The following is a 24,407-nucleotide window of genomic DNA, read 5'->3' on the forward strand; positions in this document are numbered from 1 at the left end:
CAACTAGCTTATTCCCAGATGTAAAAAGGCAGGCAACAATATATGGCCTGTTTAACCCCAGCTGGGGATATAGTCCCTGATCCACTTCATTTAAACTAAGGAAATCTACAGTGCATCCCTGCAGCTAAACTGCTTTTGAGTGTATTAATTTTTGGAGAAGTGGGAGAAAGATGTACATATGGAGGCTGCCTGGTGAAGGGCCAGCCTCCTGCAGCTGTGTGCACTCCTGCCCTGCCAATGCACGGCACATGCTCCCACTGCACGTCCCAGAGGGTCTCCAGTCCCTGCTGGTGGGTGCCATGTCCCCCCCTACCCTGCCCCTGGGCCACCTGGGAGCCAGCTGGCAGCTGAGAGGCCATGGATGAGCACTGCTGCTGAAGCTCTGGGGCACCTTGAGGGTCCTGTCACTTGCAGATTTGTTCCAACTTTGAGATTTAATCAGTCATTAAAATTGAGCAGCAAATTCAAAATAAATACAACCAGAAATACAGAGCAGGCTTGTTAGAGCTGTGTGCTGGAGCCTGTGGCACAGGGAATTTCCTTGCCCACCACTAATATTGCTCAGTTTAGCAGCTTCATCTAAGTGCTAGAAGAATGAAACCAGGAGAGAATCCCTGTGGATGGTTTAACTCCCCACAGGCATTACCAGCACGGCTCCAGCAGCCTGCACCACTACACAGAGCCCCTTATCTGACATGAGGAGAAGCCCAAACACCACAGTGTCAGCATCTGCCCGTGTTTTCCCTTTGGTGCTTCCTGCTGTGGAGGGGTGGTTCATCAAACCTCCATTCCCCGGTCAAGGTACTGCAAACACATGGGGTAACCCTGGTACCTTGTTCTCAGTCTCCGAGCTCTTTATGTCCAGGAGCACATATGTGTGCACTCAGCAGCAGGATAAAGACCCCAAAACCTTACCAAGTGACTTTTTTAACTCGTTCACAATTAGGTTAAATACCTTGAATAATTAAATAGAACTGATGCTAAGAATATTCTTTTACAGATATGCTAGAAACTGGTAGTATAGGAATCTCAAGAGGCAATTTAATCATTATCATGATTCCCTGAAATACCAAAAGGAGGGATAAAACCATTTTTCCTACAGCAAAAAAAGGGTGAAAGGTTCAGCCTGAAAATACATTTGTGGTCTGGTAACTGCCATGTGTAAAGAGCATGAACTAGAGGATTACACAGACAGAGTGGGACAGTAAATCATATAGATGTAAAAGCATGTTACCACTCAAGCTAGAAATACTCCTTAAAGGAACTACATTGTCTGTTGGCATATTTTATTTGGTCTTAATTGAGCATATCAAGAAACAGATCACTACTCAATGCAGACTTCTGATTTGGTGCCTTGCTGCTTGGATTTATCTGTGGCCATACAATTATGGATGATCAAAATCAATTAAGTGCATTCACTAAGTAATCACCTTAGCAACAGGAAAAAAACCCACAAAAAAAAGGTCATAGAAAATGTTCTGAAATTATTTATATATTTATATTCTAATATGACATACAATAGCAGGGAGGACAGGCTGGTATTTCTAAAAGGACAAATTTTTGTGCAATTAATCAGAAAAACATGAAGTAAAAAGCTAGAATCTTATATTCCCCACAATTCATAGTCCTGAGAACCAGAGGTTAGGAGTTTGCACGGACATACTCTAGCTCAACCCACAAAAGGACTCATCTAGTTTTTATGCCAACTCATCAGTCTTCAGCTGGTGCATTAGGCTCTCTTCCTTTGCTTTATCCAAATCTAAGCATCCAATTCTACCCATCTGGGAAAAATTCACAAGATTTGCTTTATTATACTTAGCATGACAAGCATGTGAAAACAAGAGGATGCTTCATGCAACTTTCTCAAGGAAAAGAATGCAAACTCACCTCTAAGTCTCCTAGGAAACACTCTCATTCCAATCAAGAAAACATGGGGAAAAGTATAATGGATTAAACTTGAAATCTGGTTTATTTTGATTTCTGCTTTTAGTAATTGAAAGTTATGCATTCATCTTTCAAAAGCATTAAATGTGGATGAGACTGACTGTCAAACTGGAAAAGGACACAACACTACTGTCAACTCCAAAAAAAGTTATTCTGAAAAAAAAAATCTGCTGCTGTTGAGACCTCAAATCCTGTCCAATGTATTTTGGGCCCTAGAAACAGTAGTAAGCAAAATGACATTCATCTAGTTTGCATTTTTCTGCTGTATTCAGAACCTGGTTCAATTGCTCCTGCAGAAAAGGATGATTTACAATCCTGCTGTCCTTAACAACAGAAAAATGGGGAAAAAAACCCTCACAAAATCTCCCTTATTTATTTTAATCCATCTGCTAGGGAAGAGACCTGAGACTAACTTACGAAGATTTTTAGGCGCCCAGTGATTTCAGTAGAACTTGGTCTCCTGAAAAGCTCTGAAGAGACACAGATGCCCAAATGCCTCCTGTGGCATTTAGCACAGCTACACTCTGAACCCCCAGGGGTGTCCAGGCAGATGTTGAAAAATGCTCAATAACCTGCCTGGGGGCCAGGAACAAAAGATGCTCTGTTGTGCTTAAAGTGTACCCGTTGAGAAAACTGGCTTAAAGCTTCAGTTGAGAAACTCCACTGTGGGGTAAAGATCTTTCCCTAAGTTTGCAGGTAAGATGGAGGTATAAGTAAAATGTAATTAATTTCAAGAAAAAAAATAGCAAGACTTGTTTATGGCGATGATGGAAAGATATATTCAGGCTGGTCCCTTCCATAGGCCAGGCTGCAATGCAACTGTGGCATTTGACTGAAGCACATTTTCCACAAAAGCTATTCAGTCTCAAAGCCACCTGATGCTGCAGAGGCTACCTTTCCCCACACCAAGCTAAAGCTAAAGCTGCCTCTTGTGTCTCATTTTGACACCGACAGCTGTTTCTGCAGCAAGACATTACAGCACATACAGAGTTCAAGACTTGTTTGCAGTCTCTGCATGACTGATCTCTGAGCAATCACTAGTTTTCCTCAAGAGAAGATCCACACTGTAGCACAGATCACTGGGCTCTGCCTTGGCATCCAGGGCTCTGGCAGAAAGGCATCCTGAGGCAGAGCTGTAAAAACAAGTCAGCAATAAAATGGGAAAGGTGAGAAGCTCAATATCCAGCAGCATCCTGCATTACACAGCCTCTCAGACCTGCTGCAGAGAGCACTCCAGCAGTTATTCTGTTTTCACAAAAATCAGGTGCAATTCAAGAAGCTTTGGCCAGAAGGTTAAGATAGAAACCACATGCCAAGGAATTCTGGAGCACAAACGTCACAGATTTTTATCTCTGAAGCAAAAGTAATGGTTTAAACTCAAAAGCCAGAAAGGAGTGGAAGAAGGAAATTGTAGGGGTGAAACCTTGAGTACGCTTGGTGGAGGTGAACAGAGATAAGAATCCTGATTCCCTAAAGGCAAACAGGGTTCTGCAAAAAGAGGATTTTACTGAGCAGAGGATGCCTAAAAAGGAAATGATTTTCCTCCTTTTCATCAACAGAAAGATTGTTCCAGCGACAGAGTTACCATGGAAACCAATTTTGAGAATAACAAGAAAGCATTTATGGTACAGAGCTTATTTTAAAGGATGGTGAACCATCAGCATCCCATTCCCCTAACTGGACCAAGAACCTGACCAGATGACCCACAGAACTAAAACAGCACATTTTAAAGTAGCCTGGAATGGCAGTGCTAAATGTAACAGTCACAGCTCCCTATTGTTGTGCTTTTATGACCTTCAAAGCTGTGAATATGGGGCTCAAAAGCTTCTCCCAGGACACAGCTTTAGCCAGGCTGAGTGGCACTGCATTTCAGCATGCAAAAACCAGAGACAGGTGAGCACCTCTGTTCAAGGTAGTTCATGCAGGCTGTCATTTTCTTCTGTCATTCAGTTCTACTATGAATGAACAGGCTGAAAATTCAATTGTCAAATTCAAGGGCACATGGGACTGGCTGAATCTAGGAAGGCAGTACTCCTGATGCCTTTACAGTCACAGATTTTGCTTATTCCTGTGGCTGTCACACAGACAGGGCAAACTGAGAAACGCATGCTACCCAAGGTAGGGGAGGGAGGAGGGACCTCTAGGCTCTTTCTCATGTTAAAATTGACTTCAGAGCAAAAGTCATGAGGCTTTTTCCTCCTACTCATCTTCAGTCTTTGGTCTGCTTTGCATTTACTTTATATTTTACTTTTATTGCGTCTCCTTGCACTATGAAGGCTGAGGGATAGGAGGCTGGCCACAGACTTGAAAAGATAAATAAATGAACGTGAGCTCTAAAATAAAGGGAATAAGGTTCTACTGGCACTGCCACAAATATTTTTCATGCAAGGCTATCAAGAGCTTTCCAGCTTCCCAGATAGGAGGCTGTTTCTCTGCACCCAAGCAGCCAAGGAGCAGTATCTCTGCTCACAGCCACCCACAGCACTGCAGACCAGCCTCGCAGCCCCAGCTCCCGGGCCAGCCTCTAACGGCTCAAGCCCAAGATAAGATGACACCTGTCAGGTGGAGCAAAGACAAGAGGCAAAGCCCAGGCTTGATGAGAAAATACATTCACTCAATCAGATCTAGATGCTTTTTGAAGTACTCAGAAATCAAGCAAGCTGAAAGGACTTCAACGCAGAAATGTTTCTTTTTCAAGAACACAGAACCTTCTGAGCAGAATCATCCTCTGCTGCCTTCCTGGCAAAAATTCTTTAATTTTGGTAAAAGCTAAGGCCACGTGTCCCACTGTCACTGCTGTTGTTCATACAAGAGGTGACAGAACTGTGCAATTAGTACTGACATGGTGTATGAAACTAAAGCCTCTGAAATATGTTACCTTGAAAAAAAACTACATGATAAAGCAGACAGCTTGACATCAAAGGATTTCTTTCAGTAACTCCATAATACACCTGCAAGCCTGGTTCTCAGAATTTTTTTAAACTAAACTGTAAATTATTGCTTGCACTATTGCATACTAGTTTATGATGCAAAAGCACTTATATTAGAATATGACTATTCACCACTCACTTGCCAAGATATGCATTTGTTAGGGTAAAATTGTCAAAACGAAAGATGTCTAGAAGGGAATAGAGGGGAACTGCCATCAAAGGTGGATCTAAGCATAGATCTTACTTGTGCTTTTTAAGCAGTGAACTCTCCTCCCTCTGGCCCTATTTCAGGATGGGGACACGCCTGGCAATAACAGTAGCAGTAAAAAGCCAAAAAAATCTTGCAAAAACTCATTGCTATTGTTTTTTCTATCTGCTCCCTATCAAAAGCTGGAGGATGCAGCTGGGGAGTTGGTATAGAAAATCAAGTCAGTAATCAATGCTTTTCATTTATGGTTTTCTGATTTGGGAAGTTGGTTCAAACCAGAGGTCAGACAATGCCCACTCTGTTGTCTCAAGACTGACAAGGGAAAAGTCTAAAAAGAACCAAAAAATTTGACATTAAATTCCCTTTTTTCATTTCCCCACGTTCCTATCCCGGTATCAGTCAAATTTGCATAGCAGTAAAGGCTATTTAACAGAAAATTCTCTTAGTTCCAGTATAAGCATTGAAGAAAGAATAAGCATAAAAACACACAACCCCAAAATGCAGATTTTCGATCATGCCTACTTGAAGGAGTGAAGACATATTTCCCACCCAGACATGAATGGTTCTCTTAGGTTTGTACAATGTTCTAATGATTTAAACAGTTTATGACAAGGAAAGGGCTCCTAGATTTTTTTTTTTTTTTTGTTGAACACAAAGACAGCTTCAACAATGTGATATCCAATTTTGAACCTAACATTTTAAATTTTGAAGTTTTGATTGTGAATCTGTTTTCATTTTTACCAGCCCCAATCTAAGGTAACTTCTATAAACAGCTTGAAAGTACCAGAAAAAGTTGATGGATTACAAAGATGGATTTGAAGCTGCTTTTTTCAATGCTTAGTTTGAAAAAAAATTACTCATTTGCTGAGCCTCTGGATGGTAGTTACACCAAAAATGAAACGCATCATCCAGGCTTCTTGCCTTTCACCAGATGATACAGAGACTGGTGTTCTGGAGCACTGAGTATAACTTTCTTCAGTGTTATTTTTTACATATCCTTTTCAGACAGGTACAGCATCAATGGCCACAGAAATAACAATCAGGTCTGCTGCACAGCCTTGATTTTGGATTTTTTAATCACTGATCTCAGGAGCTGGCTGACTTTTTAAAACCTAGGGAAGAGGATATTGCCTAGTAATATTTCAGGAAAAAAAAAGCCCACATAAGAATATAGCTTATTATGATGATTAATTGGTGTCCATGCAAAAAAATTAATCAAAAAGCATTTCTGCCACTGGGAGTATGTCTTTGACCAAGTACAGCATAACAAAGAAAAAAAATCTGATTAAATAGGTAATTAATTTTTCTGAGAAACTGGAAACAAAGTATGAAAATTTGACTTTTTATCTTCCTTCAAAAATCCTCCAGAATGACAGGATCAGCCAGAAGCATTGTTTTGCATGGCTAGTAATGATATTGCAAGAAAGCATGTGATTGACTTTTTTACTCCCCTTTTTTTCTTAGCAGGAAGGGAGAGAATACATGACCATTTTTCTCACTGTAGAGTGCAAAAAATGAGAACTTTTTTTTTTTTTTTTGCATCTCAACATAAAATTCCCATCTCCAGAATGCCATTGAGGTGCTGCCTGAAGAAAGGTGACGTGATCAAAGGTGTCCAGGTAGGGTGGGAATCCCTGTAAGACACGGCTTCAGTATGCATCCTTCTCAGGCCTTTTTCAATTCAAACACAACCTCTTTCATCACTGGCTTTCTCTAGAAGTCATAATTTTAAACAGCTTCTCCTGTTGAGCTTCAGCAGCAGTGCAGCAGAAGTTCATCATCTCACTTGAAAAAAGGTGCCCCTTGGATGGGTTACAGGATTTACTTCAGCACTGGTTGCCAGACCAGTAAGGTTTTTTTGAAACAAAAGGATGGAGTATATTTTAAAATTAAGTTTTTCATATGGAAAGGCTCATCCTTTCTCCGAATGACTTGGGATTTCATCAAATACTGGAAACGGAAAATTGCCCAGCAGGTTTTGCTTAAAAACTGTTCTTTATAAATACTTCAGCAGGAACTTTTTTTTGTAAGGAAAATTTTTCTAACTAGGTTAGGTACAACCATCACACAGCATAAAAACTGTTCATTCATTTGTGAGGCGTTATAGAAGAGTCTGAAGTGACACTGAGAAGTTCAGTGGTGCTTGTGGTGGTGTTCACAGATCTTTCTGCTCCCTGGTCTTCTTGACATGCAACCTTCTGTGCATACAGTTTAAACAGGCAAGTCTAATGCAGAGATAGATGCTTCCCTTCCCGTATGCCTGTGCACTGGAAGGTGTGTGTGCTGACAGCAGTGTCAGCGGGAGGAGGAGTAAGACAGACAGCCATCTGTACAGACTGCAGTGCTTCGCTTGCTCTGCCTATGTGGTTGCCACAAGCAGATCTAAAAGGGAAACGACAGTGGAGGGGTGGAAAATGGAAATGGGACAAGGAGAAAAAGAAGCTGAAGAGAAAGGCTATCCTTGCTGTGGAGGCAGACTCCTTGTACACAAGAATACTTACACAGGAACTGTGTCTAGCTGGCGTTACCTGCTGCCATCATGGAAGAACCCAGTCACATGTGTGACACCGAGGATTAGTCAAGGACATCATTTGTTTAAGTAAGTCACCTGTTCCTTCCCACTGAAAGGATGCACACACCATCCCATCTCAGCCCCAGCAATGCTGCCAGACCCTCACATATTCCATCACCATCTTTGACATATTTCCTTCCTCCTCCCACCTCCAGCATGCTCTACCCCTTCTCAGAGTTCCAAAAGGGGTAGGTGGGAAAGGGAAAGCCTGTATTTATCAGGCAGGCAGCCAAACAGAAGAGATAAATAAATTGTGAGCTTGTACCAGGGCCCCTCAGAGTAAACTTAGCTGAAATCACTGGGTAATTTAAGAACAGGAGGGAAAAGGAGAAGATATATGACAGAAAAGTATGATCATACAAACCTCACCTCTAAAAGAAACATGGAGATAAGCACCAACCAGATCACCTGACTGGTGGAAATATGCCTGGGTGACAGAAGAACTCTCTAAGGAGCTCTTGCATTGAAGTTCTTAGTCACCATCACAAACTACAAACTGGGTTTCTCTTCCCCTCATTGTCCCAAGAAGTTTCGGTTCCACCTCTGTCACGTGACTACAGCATCACCGTGCCATTTGTGTCAGAGCCCGGATTTTCCCTTTTCATGCACCCCCAAACAGCAATGACATTTTACGTGATGCATTAATGAAAGGCTTAGCAACTGACTGCTGTCAAAACCTAAACCTTTGTGACTGTTAACATTTAACACTCTGCAAGTGCCATAAAGGGAGTCCTAGAGCTGACGCTTGGTGTTGTATAGAGCATGTGGATGGCAAGATAAAAGACAAGGAAGAACGGGATGTTTCAGGGCAGAAACAATCAGCAACTTCCTTTAAATAATTAAGGTTTCTTAGTAGATCAGGTAGACATAAATATTTTCTCCTGCATCTCTCTTACTTCACAGTGGCCAATCAACACGAGTCCCAAAGAGCAGGCCTACCCAACACCTCAGCCTAGTACTGTAAAGATAATCTCCTCATGAGATTTTGAAAAGCCGGACCTGATACTGTTCCTGCTAAGTGTTCAGAGCAACAGACTCTGCTAAAAACAGGTTTGATTTTCACCCACTGCACTAGTAACTGCTTTAATTATAAACCTGAATTGTAGTTAGGGCCTCACCTACTGGCTTAGCTATAACAGTTGAAAACATTTACCTTACATGGGCAAAAAACCCTATAGGGCACAAGAAATAAAGAGAAAAGAGGAAGACATACATAAAATAGCTGTGACATAACCACAAGGGTAACAGTAGAAGTAAGCACTGTTCTTCTTGTTAGATTCTTCACTGTTTTCTTGTTAGATTCTTAAGAAATATTTCAGGTTCTATCTCAAGAAAATCAAAAATACAAATTGGGACAAAAAATCAGCTTAAGTGTTTTAAATTTTGCTACAGACTAATAGCAAAAAATTTCTCAGAAAGAAAATAATTTTAACTGCTACTGACTTTTAACTCAGCAGAAGACCAAAGTCCCAGCTTCTCCTAAAAACTGAAGTGAACACACATCTCAAACCACACAATCCAACATAGTTTCATATTGTGGGATTTAGTAGTCTGCTGCATAATTTTTTAAGAAGAAAAGCTTCCAAAAGTGAGCAGATGCAGCAGGCTCAAAGTATCTTGGAATATACAAGATACACAAATTGTCTCTTTTTCTCTCAGAAAGGATGGGTCTTTGCTTTTCCCCTTGAAATTCACCTATGCTAAAAATCCAGAATCACAAAACAGTAGCACAAAATCAATCTATTCCACTAGAGGAGTAAGAATCAGTTTCTGGTAATGCATCACCTCTTCCGTTCTTCTCTTTAGCTGAGAAATTTCTGTTCTGACTGTTCCAAAATTGTGTCCTTACAGAAGCAGACAAATTCTCCCTCCAGGTTTGCTAACCAACACCAGAAGACACAACAAAAAGTAAAGTGCAATGGTATGTCTACGTCTGTTCTGTACCTATATAACAAACCCAAAACTCTAGAGAAAATTGCACTGCTGTTCAAATCCCTGCAACTGAACTACCTAAGTTCTGTGTTCAAAGCATAAAGGCTGTGTTTGACATTTTTAAAGCCAGGTCATTCTGGCTGACTGTAGTATCTCTGGGCAAATCTACCTCAAGTATAGTTATTTAGATGGTATTTATTGTATTTAAAGGTTTTACTACAATCCACAATGCTCTTACCCTACAGACAGGAAGCCACAATATTGCAGCTAAACTTACATAGCTGGTCATCTTCGTTTCCCTCTTGAATTTGGAAAGTAGCCAAAGCAGTGAAGTCAGTAAGAAACCCTCATCCCCACAGGTACCAGAGGAAGTTTTGGTGCACAAGCTGCTACAGACCATAAATTACCTGAGGCTCCCTGACAAGTAGAAGGTCAGCCACATGAAAGTGATTCTAATAGGCAAAAACCATCAGTAAGTTAATGTGCTCAATGCTCCTTCATACAAACAAGCCTTTTGAGAAATCATCATCTCTACTGTATGGCAGTTATGTGCTGTAAACACAGATGTGCCAAGGAGCTTCTCAAACCTGTTAGGTGGTACAGAACAGTCGCTCCAAATGTTTAGCAAAACCAAAAAAAGGACTCACTTGAGAGAGATCTCCTACAAAGAAGCAAAAAAGCCTGCCTCTTTACTGTTTCACAGCACAAAATCCAAGAGCAACCCAACCACCCAAGCTACAGGTGCATCAGTAGTTCAGTTTGGCACCGCAGGGAGCTTTGCTGCACAGCACCCCCTTCCTTCCTGGGGCAAAAGCCAGGCCTGCTCAGGAACTCTCCAACACTCAGCTCAGCACCACCTACTTCCCTTACACCTTTACCAGTCAGCAGCTGTACTCAAGGTTCAGTATTGGACATATTAAAAATAAAGTCCTTCCAAACATACAAGGAATATTAGGAATAAAGTCCTTCCAAACTCATAAAACCATTGCAATTTTAAGCTTAATGACATCTTCCTATGTGCCAGGCATCCCATACATTTTCCTTAGGCAATGGACAGCTTGCTACGCTATCCCTCCGAGAGGAAATCTTTCACCTGTTATCTTCCCAGTAACTCTGCTGTCCCCATAGACATGAGATGACAATATCCAGGGGCATACCTGAAATCCTTGCATTTTAACATGGGCTGAACTGCTAGGAAACTTCTTAATTGGAAAGGTCACAGGAGACAGATTTCTGGGAACATTTCCAGATAAATGCCACATTTCAGCAAAGCTCTCTCATCAGATGTTACATAAAAGGTGGACAGACACTTTTCAGTGATAGCTTGCAGCAGGCCCACCTACCTCCTGAAGGTAAAGCTTACATGCTCCAGAGCTGTACAGCACAAATGCCATCTTGCAAACCACAGTTGTGGAACGCCAGTCTACACTGTCCACCTCCCTTGCTGCAGCCATGCACAGATCAGAACTAGAAACCAGAAGCTGATACAAAGTGAGGTGCTTCAGAAACTTCACCAAAAAAAATGAGGTGCTCACCATCTGTTATTATTTCAGCTGGCTGCGCTTTTAACTTGAAATTGAAAAACGTGCATAAACCCAAAATCCTCAGTTTTTAACAGTAAGTTGAATTCAGTCTCTCACATCCCAGATAAACATCCTAAATCTTGGTGCACAGTGGTGTGAAGGGATGGGTGCTCTTTGTTCCCCCTTCTATGCAGATACACCCTTGACCAGACTTCTCAGTGTCGAATCCAAACAGATTCAGCTCTGTTGCACTAGAATTTTGCAACAACAAATATCATGTTGTCACTAAACTTACAAGCAGTTCTAGCAACCAAAACAATAAAAAATTACTAGAAACCAGAGTTCAGCCTTTCTACTCACCTCCTTACTGTCTCACTTTTTTCCCTTAATGGATTATGCCTCTTTTCTATTTCATTGGTGAGACGAGGGAAAAATTCGTTCCACTCCATATTGTTCCCACTAATTCCCGCTCCAAAGCCTTCAACATGTTTAAACATAAATCCTTGGAGCTTCTAGCTCTTAGGACTTACCTCTTCCAATTAAGCAAAGGAAGAGTTAAATCCAGTCTCAAGACTCTGTAGTAATTATTCCCTATAACCTCTGTCCATGCTAAGCCTGTCTCACAGAAGAAGGCATGAGATTTACTATCTACTGAATACAAGAAAAAAAAAGGGCAACAAATATTTTTAGTATTTTATTAACCTTAACAAAACCAGCAAATTAAAGGGCGGTCACCTTTTTTGGAGAGGATTCACATTTTAATGGCAGCTATTAATATATAACAAACTATGTACAACTGTGTCAGCCATCAACTGAACACTAATCAATGTAATCCAAATCTTCTGGGATTCCAAAACCTTTATCTATTTTGCTCTCTTCAAATCCAAACTTACGCTTGGCCCAGGACTTTATTGAAAAGATGTTATCTGTAAACAGAATGAAAAACATTCATTTTGAGTATTTAGGAAAGCATGAATTTTAGTCTCAGCTACAACAAAATCCTTCCATTTGCAGTATCTCTTGTCTGTATGAAAAAGGTACATACTGGGGAACATCATTATCAAGTAGATTTAGAACAAAAAACATGAGGCTTTTGTTAATAACCTCCAAAAAAGAGGAAATAATTTACTTAGCACCGAATAAAAATATGTTGTCTTTATCTTTTCTTGCTCCTCTTTTACAAGGAGACTGAAAGCTACAATTACAGTGTAAGCCTGCTATAGAGTGATGAGGTAAGTGTGAGTATGCATAGTTAGTATTTTACAGGTCCTTCTTCAACTAGACACCTACTATGTGACTGTCTACAGCTACAAAAATTTGATTTAAATTTACCGTAAGGTCCCTTCTAGTCCTGCGTGTTTGTTCAGACACTATTTATTCAAGAAGCTTTATTTTAGTCAGGACTTCTCTTTTTAGCATCACATTACTTTAACATATACATTTTGTTCAATTTAACATAAGTTTTCACTGCAGCATTTACTGAAACTCATTACGTCATTTTTAACACCCATAAATTGCAGCATTCCTTAAGAGAGGAAGTGTTCACAGTCTCTGCACAGCTTAGAGATATTTTTTCTTTTCTTTAACCATCACACATTTGGTTTTAAAACTGTCTCTTCAAAAGAAAAATATGCTGCAGCATATAACCAAATTGTCTAATTAAATAGCAAAGTACTTTTACAGGCTGAGGCACAGCTCCTTTACCTCATTTGAAGCCTTGAGAACAGCCTGTCACCAACACCAGAAAATCCTGACAACTCCCAGAACACGTAATTTTATTTCCCCATATGCAGTAAACAAGCCAGGTATAAAACAGTCCAAAGACTAAGACAGAGATATCCTGCTGCACTTGGCACAACCAATGATAGCAAGCAGTCCATCACTAGGAGATCTATTCTAGACAAAAAATGATAAACAATATTCTAAATGATTTTAAAAAACCATAAGGACATATAAATTGTTTGCTTTGAAAAATGGGAATGAATACAGCAAAGCTAAGCAACAACAGAAAATTAAGTTAAACTTCCATATGAATGTCATTACAGTAGCATTCCTTAAAACTATGCATCATTTTACCTGTCAAAACTGATCAATTAGTTTGAGAAATACATACTTTATATCAACATCCTTCACATGGTAGCAGCAATAACATTCCACAAAACATTCTACTCTTTAGAAAGAAATGAACATTCAGAATAGAATTAAACTATCTGAATACCTGGGCATCACCATTTCCAGTCTCTATTGCTTTCCTCATCTTAAGAGATTTTAACTTATCCAAGGAAACAAGTTACAGGATTTAACACAGTGTACAAGACAGCATCAGAAGAACAAATCTGTTATGGCATATGAAGTATATTCAGTAACAAAACTGAGAAGATGTATTCTTTTTGTTGAATCATAATAGTTTTATAAGTAAAATAAATTTCTCTATGTTTTTTTAAGTGAGGACTATCCTACGTCAAATTCTAATCAAATTTAAAGTTCTTAACACTAAGTAGGTCTTTTCCTGAAATTGCTCTAGTGTGAAGCTGTGTCACTGCAATACACACCAGTCCATCTGTTGGCTGCCTCCTTGGCCACTTGGTTTGTTTGGCCTGAAACAGAGAAAAACACCAACAACAATAAAAGCATGCATCACAGTAAAATCATCACACAGTTTCAAGGCACAGAAACTAAATTTTTATTGATGACATTTTTATGGAACCACACAATGTAAGGAAGTTATTCTACTGCTTCCAAACACTTGTTTTACATTTCTAAGGTTCCAGCAAGCACAAAGCTAGGTCAAGGAAAAAGAGGAGTAAAGAGCATAAAAGATACCATATGAACTACGATAAATTTTAAAAGCATATTTTAAAATAAAATAACCCTGGTTTGGCTTGCCTAGGGGCTTAATTGTCTTCACCAAGATTTGAACTAGATACATGGCCTGAAGATATCAGAGGCAACAGAATGGAAAATATTTCATAATCCTCTCTATACATAAAGTAAACCATCACATGGGTATGCATGACTCTACACAGATAAGGAGAATGACAAGGCAGCAGTCTATCATATCAATCCAAAAGTTTATCATATGGCTCTGGAATATCTCCACAGCTTTGAGAATCCCTCAATGAAATTAAGACAAAATAATGTTTCTGGCAATTAAACTTGGCTTATGTCCCTTAACACCATTCCAGAACTAAACACATAATAGTAAATTACCATTACTACAAGCAGGTTTTGTATCGTTTCCATGAGACAAAACAACCAAGAAGAATTCCTCTTAGATCACCTTGCTCCCATTAAAGTAAGCACTGAATCGAATTAAGCAGGTTAGGCTGGAACGTGGGAATTTATCAGAATCACTCTGGTTCTCACGCCTACATGTAACTTAAACTATTCCCAGTCAGTCTTGTCAGTACTTGCATGATAATACTCATTTGAATGGTCAGCAAGAAACTTGGCTCCAGGGTACTGAGATATGAATACATGATCAGGTACCCATTGTTATACATATTAAACTTAAAGGAAAACCAAATTATGTTGAAAAATCATCTGCTAGCACATAGGAAGGGAAGTACTCATTACTCCAACCTTAATAGTAACTGATTTGAAAAATGTTTACATTGGAGTAATTTCAAAACCAATATAGTTTCTAAAACTGGCCTACAATTAGAAAGTTTGAGCACAGCATGAAGAAAAGCAAAAAAGATGAGCAAAACACTGAGTGGGAAAGAAAATGGCATTTTTGCTTACTTGCATGCATCAGAAATTCAAGTTTAGCCTGAGAGGGGTATCCTTTATTTCCTTTGCTGAGTGCTTGCTGCCATCCCCACTTGTTCAGTTCCACAACTGGGAGCAGACAACAAACTTGCAGCTAATGGCATTTGGAACAGTACCTAACCCTATTTAATGCAAGTCTGCAGAGTAAGAGCTTCCACTCATCAAGACTTTAAATGTGTGACCTCAGCATTTTTCTAACATTCTACTGTAACACTTGACAGCTGTATTTGACTCCAAGTAATGAAGTTTGAAATGAAGTGAAGGAAAGTGAGATGGCATTAAACTCCATGGATCCAGAGCTGTCACCTCCAGAGCTGTGAGGTGACAGCATCCTGGTGGTGGGGGAGCCAACCTATTCCACAGCACTTGTGAGGTCTCAGCAGAAAGCTCAGTTTTGCTGGAAGCAATTGACAGCACAACAGTGGCAGCATGGTGCCCTCACCCTGCAAACACTGCTCATGTGTGCTAAAATATACATATGTCATCATGTGTTCTGAAAATGTGACTTCACACCTCTGCCAAAGAAAAGGCTGAGGTGATGGCAGACATAGGCTGGACAACAAGTGAGAATTGCAGTCACTGCCTATAACCAATTGTGGCTAGAAATGAAAACATACTAGTGAGAGCAGGAAGCTATAATGAGGAAATACAGACAGACAGACAGACAGATAGACAGACATATAATCCCCAGTGTCTCATGGCTACAGGTGAACATTTAGCTATCTGAAGACAAGATTTAAGCCCCTTGGGATCAGTCTTAAGTCTTGCCTATGATTCCACTGCATGACCTTGTGTGTCTGCTGCAACCAATACCATGCCTGAAGAGGAACAAGATAGTTGATAGTTATGGACCTGCATCTCCAGGCACAGACACCAGCCACATCTGCATCACTGCCAGCATCTTCCAGAGACCTCACAAGAACTGTCAGAAATGAAGAACTCTGCCCCTTCAGTGCTTTCTGGAACTCTTTTATAGTTGCTTGTTGGGACTTTCACTGGTTGCACCATCTGTATGTACACATGCACGGAGGATGAGGGAAAGCAGGAGTAGTAAAGCAGACACCCCCGACACACCTACTTTATGCATGGGTGTAGCTAACTCCAAGTAATGCTACTTCTGACTGCTTGCTCTCTAGCTCACACAGGGGGATCACACAGCCAGGCTGGTTCTTAGACTGCACTGAAAAAGAAGCTCAAGATCTGAAGACAGCAACAGCATGGGAACTCAAAAATACACACTCCAAAACAGAATCAGGACACCAACTGCGTGAAGCTGTAAAAAGGAGAAACTCAAACACAGCACTAAGGGCAATTGGCTAATTGCCAAAACCATTACAACCACGGAGCCCCAAACTTGGCTGGAGTCCTTCTGATCCTCCTGCTCACCAGAGCTGCTCTAACTGAACTTATTTTTGGCAACTACTAAATAGTACTCCAGTACTGAATCTGCACAAGACAATGAAAGGCCAAATATGTAGTAGAGGTGAGCAAAAGAGGAGGCAACATTTTCCAGATGCTTCCAGATGTTCTCATTATCATTAGGCTCTAGTTACAGCCTGCATATAGGCTGACAATATATTGCTGTCTGGAAGCTGCAAAACAATCCATTTGTCCTGGACATTACATATTTATTTCACCTATTTGTGTGACAATGAATCAGTAGATTTTCCCACTCCCATGTCTGCAGGATACAGGTCATTTATTTGGCTAAGCCACATACCTGTATCCTCTGCTGACTAATTTCAGATACATTTGGCATTTTCTAAGAAAGAAAATGGAAGCTTGCATTTTTGTCTCCAAAACTGAACAAAAGCAACCACTCTATGTACAGCAATGCAAGGCCCAGGAGCAGCAAGACGTGAAGTGCTGGTCTGTTATGTCAACAAAACACACCTGGAAACATGCCCAAAACAGTGAAAGGTTACAGGACAGAGTTATTTTGGCCAGTCCTCATTAAAGTTTTTTTTCCCCTCAACTCCTATTATCTCTGGAGAACTGCAGGGAACTCAAAAAGCCCAGATTCTGGGAACTGAACCATTATCCCAAGCATATTGTGATTGTCCTTCTCACAGGGACAATCCCCTCTACCCCCCCAGAGGAAAGCAAAGGTATGGAAAGGAAGGTCCAGCCACAGTAAATGTCTAAAAAGAAAACAAGGGTGGGTTGGAAACATGCTTTTCAATGCAGGGAAGTGGCATTCTACCAGTGACCTGCAGGTATTTTGGAGCAGGCCAGGAGACAGAGGTGACAAACGGGCACAGGGACAGATGTCAGAGGTGCACCAAAAAGCTTCTAAAGCAAATGGACAGCACCTGGTGAGGGGTCAAGGCCAGCAGCACAGAACATCAGCACAGCAGTGTTTCCAACAAATCTCAACAGGCATTATATATTGACTCAAATCATTGTAAGGCCACAATGTTTCTGATCTGACTCAGGAAGCCCCTACAGTCATTCTCAGCATACTGCAGAACTACAGCCTCCTCTTTCCTTCTTCCCCCAGATTCTCTCACTTTTTTCACTGGAAGGGGGAGAGAGTTTGAATTAAAAATCCTATTTGTATTCCAAAATTGAATGGCCAAAACTGTAGAAGTCTCAAATATTTCCACAGGGCAAAAATCAATTGTGATACTAACAACCACCATCTCCTCAAACATTTTCCAAATGTACTTTAGGTTCTTCCTAAAAACATTTTTTAAGTCTCACACATATCATTACAGGAACACTAAGGATACAGTCATGGAACAGTACTCAAATTCAGATTGTAAAGGTGCCATATTAAAGTTCTGGTAGTAAAAGAAGCAAAACAAAACAAACCAATGGCCAGAACCAGCTCACAACCACCTGAGCTGGCAGAAACGAACAAAGAGCTGTCACTTTCTCTGATCTCCTAGATCCTACTCTGGCATTTTCTGGATAACTTTAAGAACTTCTAGGTCCAGGAACCTCTACTTCCCCAGAATAACAAAGGCTAATTGTATTTATAAAGCTTACACACTTGAGTGCCAGTTTTGACCTACCGCAACTAATGCCACAAGAAAATGGTATGGACTTCCTCACTTAAAAGGCACGTGACTGCAGAGGGAATTAGCACCTTCCCAAGGAGAGAGTCACCCACCAGCCTGTAGGGTGTTAGCAGATACATGCAAAATACAACTGCAGCCTTCAGCATGTGGGTGAGGGAGTTATTTTACAGCATGGATCACAATTCCTCTGCATGAAACACAGGGAACAGCTGCAACTGTTCTCAGGGACCAGGGAGGATTATTAGCCCAAAGATTCCCAATCTCTCTCGTGATACTGGTCAGGGTAAATTAAGTGCATTAAGTGGATTTGAATTCCTGTAATAAATATGCATTCACTTGGAACTAATTCAAAGATGAAAAATGGCAACTACAGTAGGAATATGTAAACTTGAACCTCTCATGACTCTGGATAACCCTCTGCAGAAGGCAATGGATAATCATTCTCCTGCACATAGGTTGTCCTTACTTTCCAGAAACGTTACCTTGCCATCATGACAGTGACAGACTTGTTTTCCTACTTCTCCTGGGGTAGCATCACTATAATATCCTGTGACGCAGTTTCCAAAATTCTTTCCACTAATGAAAACATCTCATGCAAATAAAGATCCCATCTCCGAAGGCCAGGGTAGAAGGTGAGCATAGAAATTATACACCTGTCATCCACAGAAAGTACAAAAGGTCATTGCCTAGTAATTCCTACCCACCTGTCTATTCAAACTGACACCACAGACTCTGATCAAGAGCCCACGGCTTGCCATTGGAGACTATTTATGGAAATGATGTGATGAAGTGGCTTCTTAAGGTCCATATTTGAGTATTCTTGAGAATAAGTAATCTACAACACTGTCAACAGGCTGAATTGCAATATGGCAAGAAGAGCTCTACAAGAATGTTTTGTAACCCTGTACCAGGCAGATATGTCTATACTATTGGAAATCTTTATCCTCCCCCATGCTTCTCAAACGGGAACTTCCTCTTATAAACAGAATAAAGAGCTGCCGTGTAGAAAAGTGATAGCACATCAGAATTCTGTCAACTCCTTTGAATCCAAAATAACACATCACTCCTCCCCCATACTCCAGTATCCTACACAACACTTTTCTTCATTATGTTAATCAACAGGTCAGAATTCATTACTAAATTCAAGTCAATGTGTAAATATGATTTCTCATTTAAATGGCATCACAAACTCAACTCAACTTTTTATACGAACTTATTTTAGACTCTGAATAAAGTTTCAGCACTACAAGAAAAAGCACTGACAGTTATGAATGCTAGCTACTCATCTACAACTATTCTGAAAAGCACAGAACACAATATAAGCTATTTGAGATAGAAAAATACTCAAGAATAGTGATATATGAATTAACAAAATCAGCATTTCTGCTGCAACACCAGTGTATATATGCTTGGAAATGAACCTGAGCAAATAGGTATCACAGTGCCAGTCTTGTCTACCTGGTGAGATCTAGCAGTGCACAGTTAAGCTACTAAGAAGCTGATTCACATTGCTGAGAATATGCTTTTAAAGGGTCTGCGATCTCTGTCAGTGTGTTTGAAAAAAGTGTCAAGTCTCATCAGCAAAAAACTCCCTCTGTCCTGTATGAAAAGGTCACATTGTCAAATTTCATCAGTATGTACACAGGGTCTCCTTGAAAAATGTCCAACAGAATTTGTCAGAATTGCTACCAAAAAGTTCCTCTATGCAAGACATGGTCCAGCACTTAAGTTTACAATACTCATGTACCTACAGAAAAAGTAGCTACTCATGTATAGCTACTCATGTACCGACCTTTCAAGTGTTGTACTTGAAAATCCACACTGAAATCTTAGTTGCATAACTAAAATACATCAATTTTCATCCAAAGAGCAGAGGGAAGCAAAGAGCTTGCAAAACAGAAACAAGCACACCAACTTGATTCAGGGCTGATTCAGGTCTCCCTGACACCACTCTGTTTTTCTTGCACTGGACAACTCTTCCTTCCCCACTTCATTCACTAATAAATGCCACATCTTCAGCACAGCTAAAGGAACTTGCACACTTCTGAGCTGCTGAATTGTATTTCACAAGGAGGCCCATGCCAGGGCACCATGGTTTTTGGGCAGATGTGTATTGCAATCTGCTGTGACCTCACATGTCACAAATGTTGTAGAGTCTGGAAGGCAGTGCAAGAGGTTCTCTGGTCTCTGTCACCACAACTCAAAGTATGTTCAACTTTTCCTATGCCATTTTTGAGATATTTGTTGCCTGTTTTTAAGGTTTCCAATTTTCTGGCCCTACAATTTAAGGCTATTACTTTTTGCCATCTTCTCCATGAACCTGAGTAACAGGCTGTTCCTTTTCTTTTCTTGAGGAGATACAGATATGACAACCCACTAAGAACCATCTTCTTTTGAGCCCTATTTTTGTAAAGTTTTTTTGTCTCTTAGAATGTGATTGCTCAATGTCCTTTTGCTCTACTCTGAGCACTTAGTTACCTGAATATATGAATGCTTTGAAATAAAGTACTAGGCTATATCCAGGTAGGATATCCAACACTGACACTGTGTTACAGCTGAAGCCATGCTAAAGCCTTTAGTGCCACACTTTCTGCCTTGAGCAAAAAGAATATTTTATACATCTCATTGTGGGTTATATCACTGCTTTTGTATCTTAGTGTAGGGGATTTTCTTGGCACAACAAAAATTCTTATATTCAACTCTGACATCTTTTTTCAAATCCTCCCCACTTAACCAACTGCCTCAGATCATCTGCGTAGCACAATATCCTTGAATACAGGTAACAGCCTTGCACTTGCCACTACCCAATACTATCCATTGTTTATTAGTCCATCTTTGCAGTTTATCATGATCATTTTGCAATCACATTCTGTCCTTTGTCCATGCAGTCTCTCCTAGTGTCATCATCTGCAAATATAACAAAAGAACATCTTCCATTGTATTATTCAGCTCATTAATATAAACACTGAGCAGATGCACATACATGACAGACCACATTACAGAGCTTCATCAACTCAACCTCCCTTTCTGATACTGAATTGCTCACACATTATAAAGTAGTTTGAGATTTCACACTACTGCTGTTTCATCAGGATTATATTTGCCTACCTTTCTTAAAACAGCGTCATGCAAAACTGACTTAAAATACCAAAGACAAACTTGCCCCAATCTACAAAGATCTCATACAGTGGCAGAGAGAAAACTTCTGTGTTGTTCTAGCTGTTTCCAAATTGGTTTTCTGTTCTGAATTTTTCTCTGATATCCTGGCTCTTTTCAGTGAAACTAATTCATATGACATTAAAGTGAGAAGGGAAGAAAAAACATTGGAAATACTGTCAAATGTGCTAACATTAGTCTTGCACTCACACAACCTGCCCTGCAAAATCTTCTGTTAAATGGCACAGGACAAGGCATCTATATTAGGAATATACAGTCATTATTCAGAAAAACCCATAGTGAAAACATAACACACCATCCCATAAAATAGAGGAGATATTTTAACATAAAAGATTAGCAATACGTTTCTTTAAGCAAGGCCAGGGAAGACCTCAATTTGACAGTCCTGCATGATAGCAGTAAAGACAATGAACTAAAATCCACAATACCCTTCCTGACCTAATTTTGCATGTCAAAGTCATGAAAATATATAGGCCAGTACATTCCTTCAAATATCACCATAACTTTATCAAAATTATCTGAATGGGTGCTACCATACACAACAAACTTAGCAGGTCTAACCCTGGAAGACAGAAGCAAAATACTTACTCCACAAAAGCCTTTTTGTTTCATATATTAATGGATCTATATATTATATCCTTTCATCAGGGCACTCCTAAATAGAAGAGTGTCATAAATGAAACCATAAGTCAATTCACTCCTAAACAAAAGAGTGTCATAAATGTAGCCATAAGTAGCTATTTCCCACATCACAAATTTTATCAAGTGTCTACCATTCCCAAGCAGCTCAACAGCTTTTGCCATAAGGATTTACTGGCAGAGACAATAAAGCTATTCCTATATACTTCACCTATGAGCCTCTCGCTTTAACTATTTTTTCTGTCATTCTAATATAACCAAATAAGAAACAAAATAAAGAACAATAATATATCTTGTGAGTGTTCTCATTTGATTTAAAGAAAAAGCAACCTTCCAGAGTGGTAAATTCATTTAAGCAGGGTGTTTGCTACATATATTATCTAAAGATTTGGTCCTCCAACTGCCTTCTTTCTGAGTGTCCAAGAAAAGCTCCACTGACAAAAAACAGCTTTTTGCTTAACTAGCTAAAATGCAGCTTCATTTTAAAGCAAGTTGGCTTAAGTCGACACTCCCTAAGAATAGTCTGGCTAGAATGTGTTTGAGGTATAAAAACACAAGTATGCATAAGTCTAAATATTTAGGACAATTTCTCATTGCAGAGTAACCTCTTATCTGAAGACCAAACACAGAGACAGAGAAATTCTCTGAAACACAGAGAATAAGTGCCTTTTGCTGAAAGCCAAATGACCCTTCTGGAGTTAAGCTTTCCAGCTTCAGCCAAAAGCCCCGTATTTCACTTTAAGCTTTCTGCCTTAGGTATGTGTGCACAGACACTTCTTAATTTGCCCAGTTTGACCTGGTGGCCTTTCACTCATTATTCTTCATGGCTGTTATATTTTCCCTTTTTTCTAAGTGCCAAAAGCTGCTCACTCATTTACATAGTCCTGTTGCTCCCTCATTCAAGTTTTTTCAAATCCATTTTCTAACAGTTCAATTCATTGCAGAGTTCATGAAAATCCCCTTATGAAAACTCATCATCTGTTCCTAGCTGGTCAGAAGATCCCTGGGTGCTCTTCAGAGATTACCACATGACAGACAATTCTGTGAGGTGCATGACAAATGACCACATGTATCAAAGTCTTATGAAGAAGGCAATGAAAGACTTCTTCAGATTTTCTGGATGGAAAGAGAGATTCAAAGACCTCATGAGAGTCCATCACAAGATACAGGCATCTACACCATCAGTTCCTAACTTGAGCTGACAGCTTATCACTGTCAGCTCAAGTTAGGAACTGATGGTGTAGATGCCTGTATCGAAGCACTGGAACGAAGGAAGGGCCAAGGTGAGAACTCTTTAACTTGCTTTTGTCAGGCAAGGTCCTTAAGCCATTACATTACAGCCTCTGGTAATCACAGCCAGATTCTGCTTAGTAATTGTTTCCTTAGTCAAGGGTTCAGCCTTCTCAGTATCTGAAATGCAGGCAAGCCTCCTTTGATTTTCAAGATAAAAAAAAAACAGAAGGGCTGAAGATAAAGGGGCAGATACTCTGCTCAAATTGGCAATTTCATCCAGTTTCTTATGATTACCAAAGCAGCTTGGATCAGTAATCAAAGTACACATTGGTACCTCCGTTCATTAAGTACCCTGTTCCTTTTCTCAACTGTACTTAACAGCTAAAATTTTAGCATTACTGTACAAACCTATGTTCACATTCCTGTACATGTATTATTCCTCATTCTTTCTAGAAACTAAGTTATGTTTAGTTTTCATAAGTTTGATTTACATTTTAATGTAGTTTTTGAACAAGTAATTTAATTTGTTAACCTTCCAAATGAACGACAAGCCATTCCAAGAACAGTATACAGAGCAGGGGAAACAAAACAAAATTCTTAGTTTGTTGAGAACAGTAGAGTAACCATGTCCTTTTGTTACTGGTGCGCGTCTATATATACTCTGGTACTCCATGATGAAGGAGGAAAAAAGGCGTGGGTGTGTGAGCTGTGTAGTTTTGTTTTGATTAGAAGCAGATAGCCTGCAAGCTCCATATATGAACATCCATTGTCTACTTCCTGTCATATTCTCACCCAGATTCTCTGGAGAGGACTATATTAAATATATAATACTCTGTAAGATGAGACTCATTAAAAAAGGAGTTCTTGCGTTTATAACCATTATTTTTCTATGCACTTTTAAGCAAGTGTCTGATTCATTCCAAGGAAAGTTTAGTTTAACCCACTAAGACTAACTCAAGTGTGAGTGAAGACACAAGTCTAACATCAGCAGAATGACTAATTCCCAACTGCAGACCTCTGTTAACGGCATTGCTGCACGAACTGTAAAAAGCACAGCTTGTCTCAGATGCCAGGTGCATATTTCATGGTCAGTAGCTAGGAAATATTCTCCTAATTGTAAACTGAACATACTGCATCTAAAAGTGATTAAAAAAACATTTTCTCTAAAGGCTTCATCTGTATACTATTGATCTTGGTGGCACCTAGACCAGGCTCAAAATTATTTGTAGATTTCCACTTTTCCAAGTGGAAACATTCAATTTTTTTTAATAGTTTATTAGCTGATACTGCTGACAAGGCTTTTTAGTTTAAACCACCTTTCTGATACAGTTTCTGAACAACAATCCATTAAACCATTTGTAAATTATTGGCATTCTGACACATTTTGAGTAAAATTGATGCAACTCATTTTAAAGTCTCTACATTAGCCAGGATAGTCCAATCTTCCTTTAATTT

The 24,407-nt window shown here is 39.8% G+C and overlaps 1 protein-coding gene across 1 annotated transcript in view; it reads right to left on the minus strand.

Moving 5' to 3' along the window:
* Window positions 1–11,860: 11,860 nt before the first annotated feature.
* Window positions 11,861–24,407, minus strand: part of MND1 (meiotic nuclear divisions 1) — a 41,208-nt gene continuing 28,661 nt past the window's right edge. The window contains exons 7-8 of the mRNA XM_054295830.1: window positions 13,662–13,706; window positions 11,861–12,035 (exon numbers count right to left, since the gene is read on the minus strand). Of these exons, the coding sequence (XP_054151805.1) occupies window positions 11,929–12,035; window positions 13,662–13,706 (152 nt within the window). The 3' untranslated portion in view covers window positions 11,861–11,928. The remainder of the gene's footprint in view (window positions 12,036–13,661; window positions 13,707–24,407) is intronic.

This window comes from Melozone crissalis, unplaced genomic scaffold (assembly GCF_028551555.1).
Source record: "Melozone crissalis strain CALT ecotype California unplaced genomic scaffold, PUWL_Pcris_2 ptg000006l_1, whole genome shotgun sequence".
Taxonomy (NCBI): domain Eukaryota; kingdom Metazoa; phylum Chordata; class Aves; order Passeriformes; family Passerellidae; genus Melozone; species Melozone crissalis.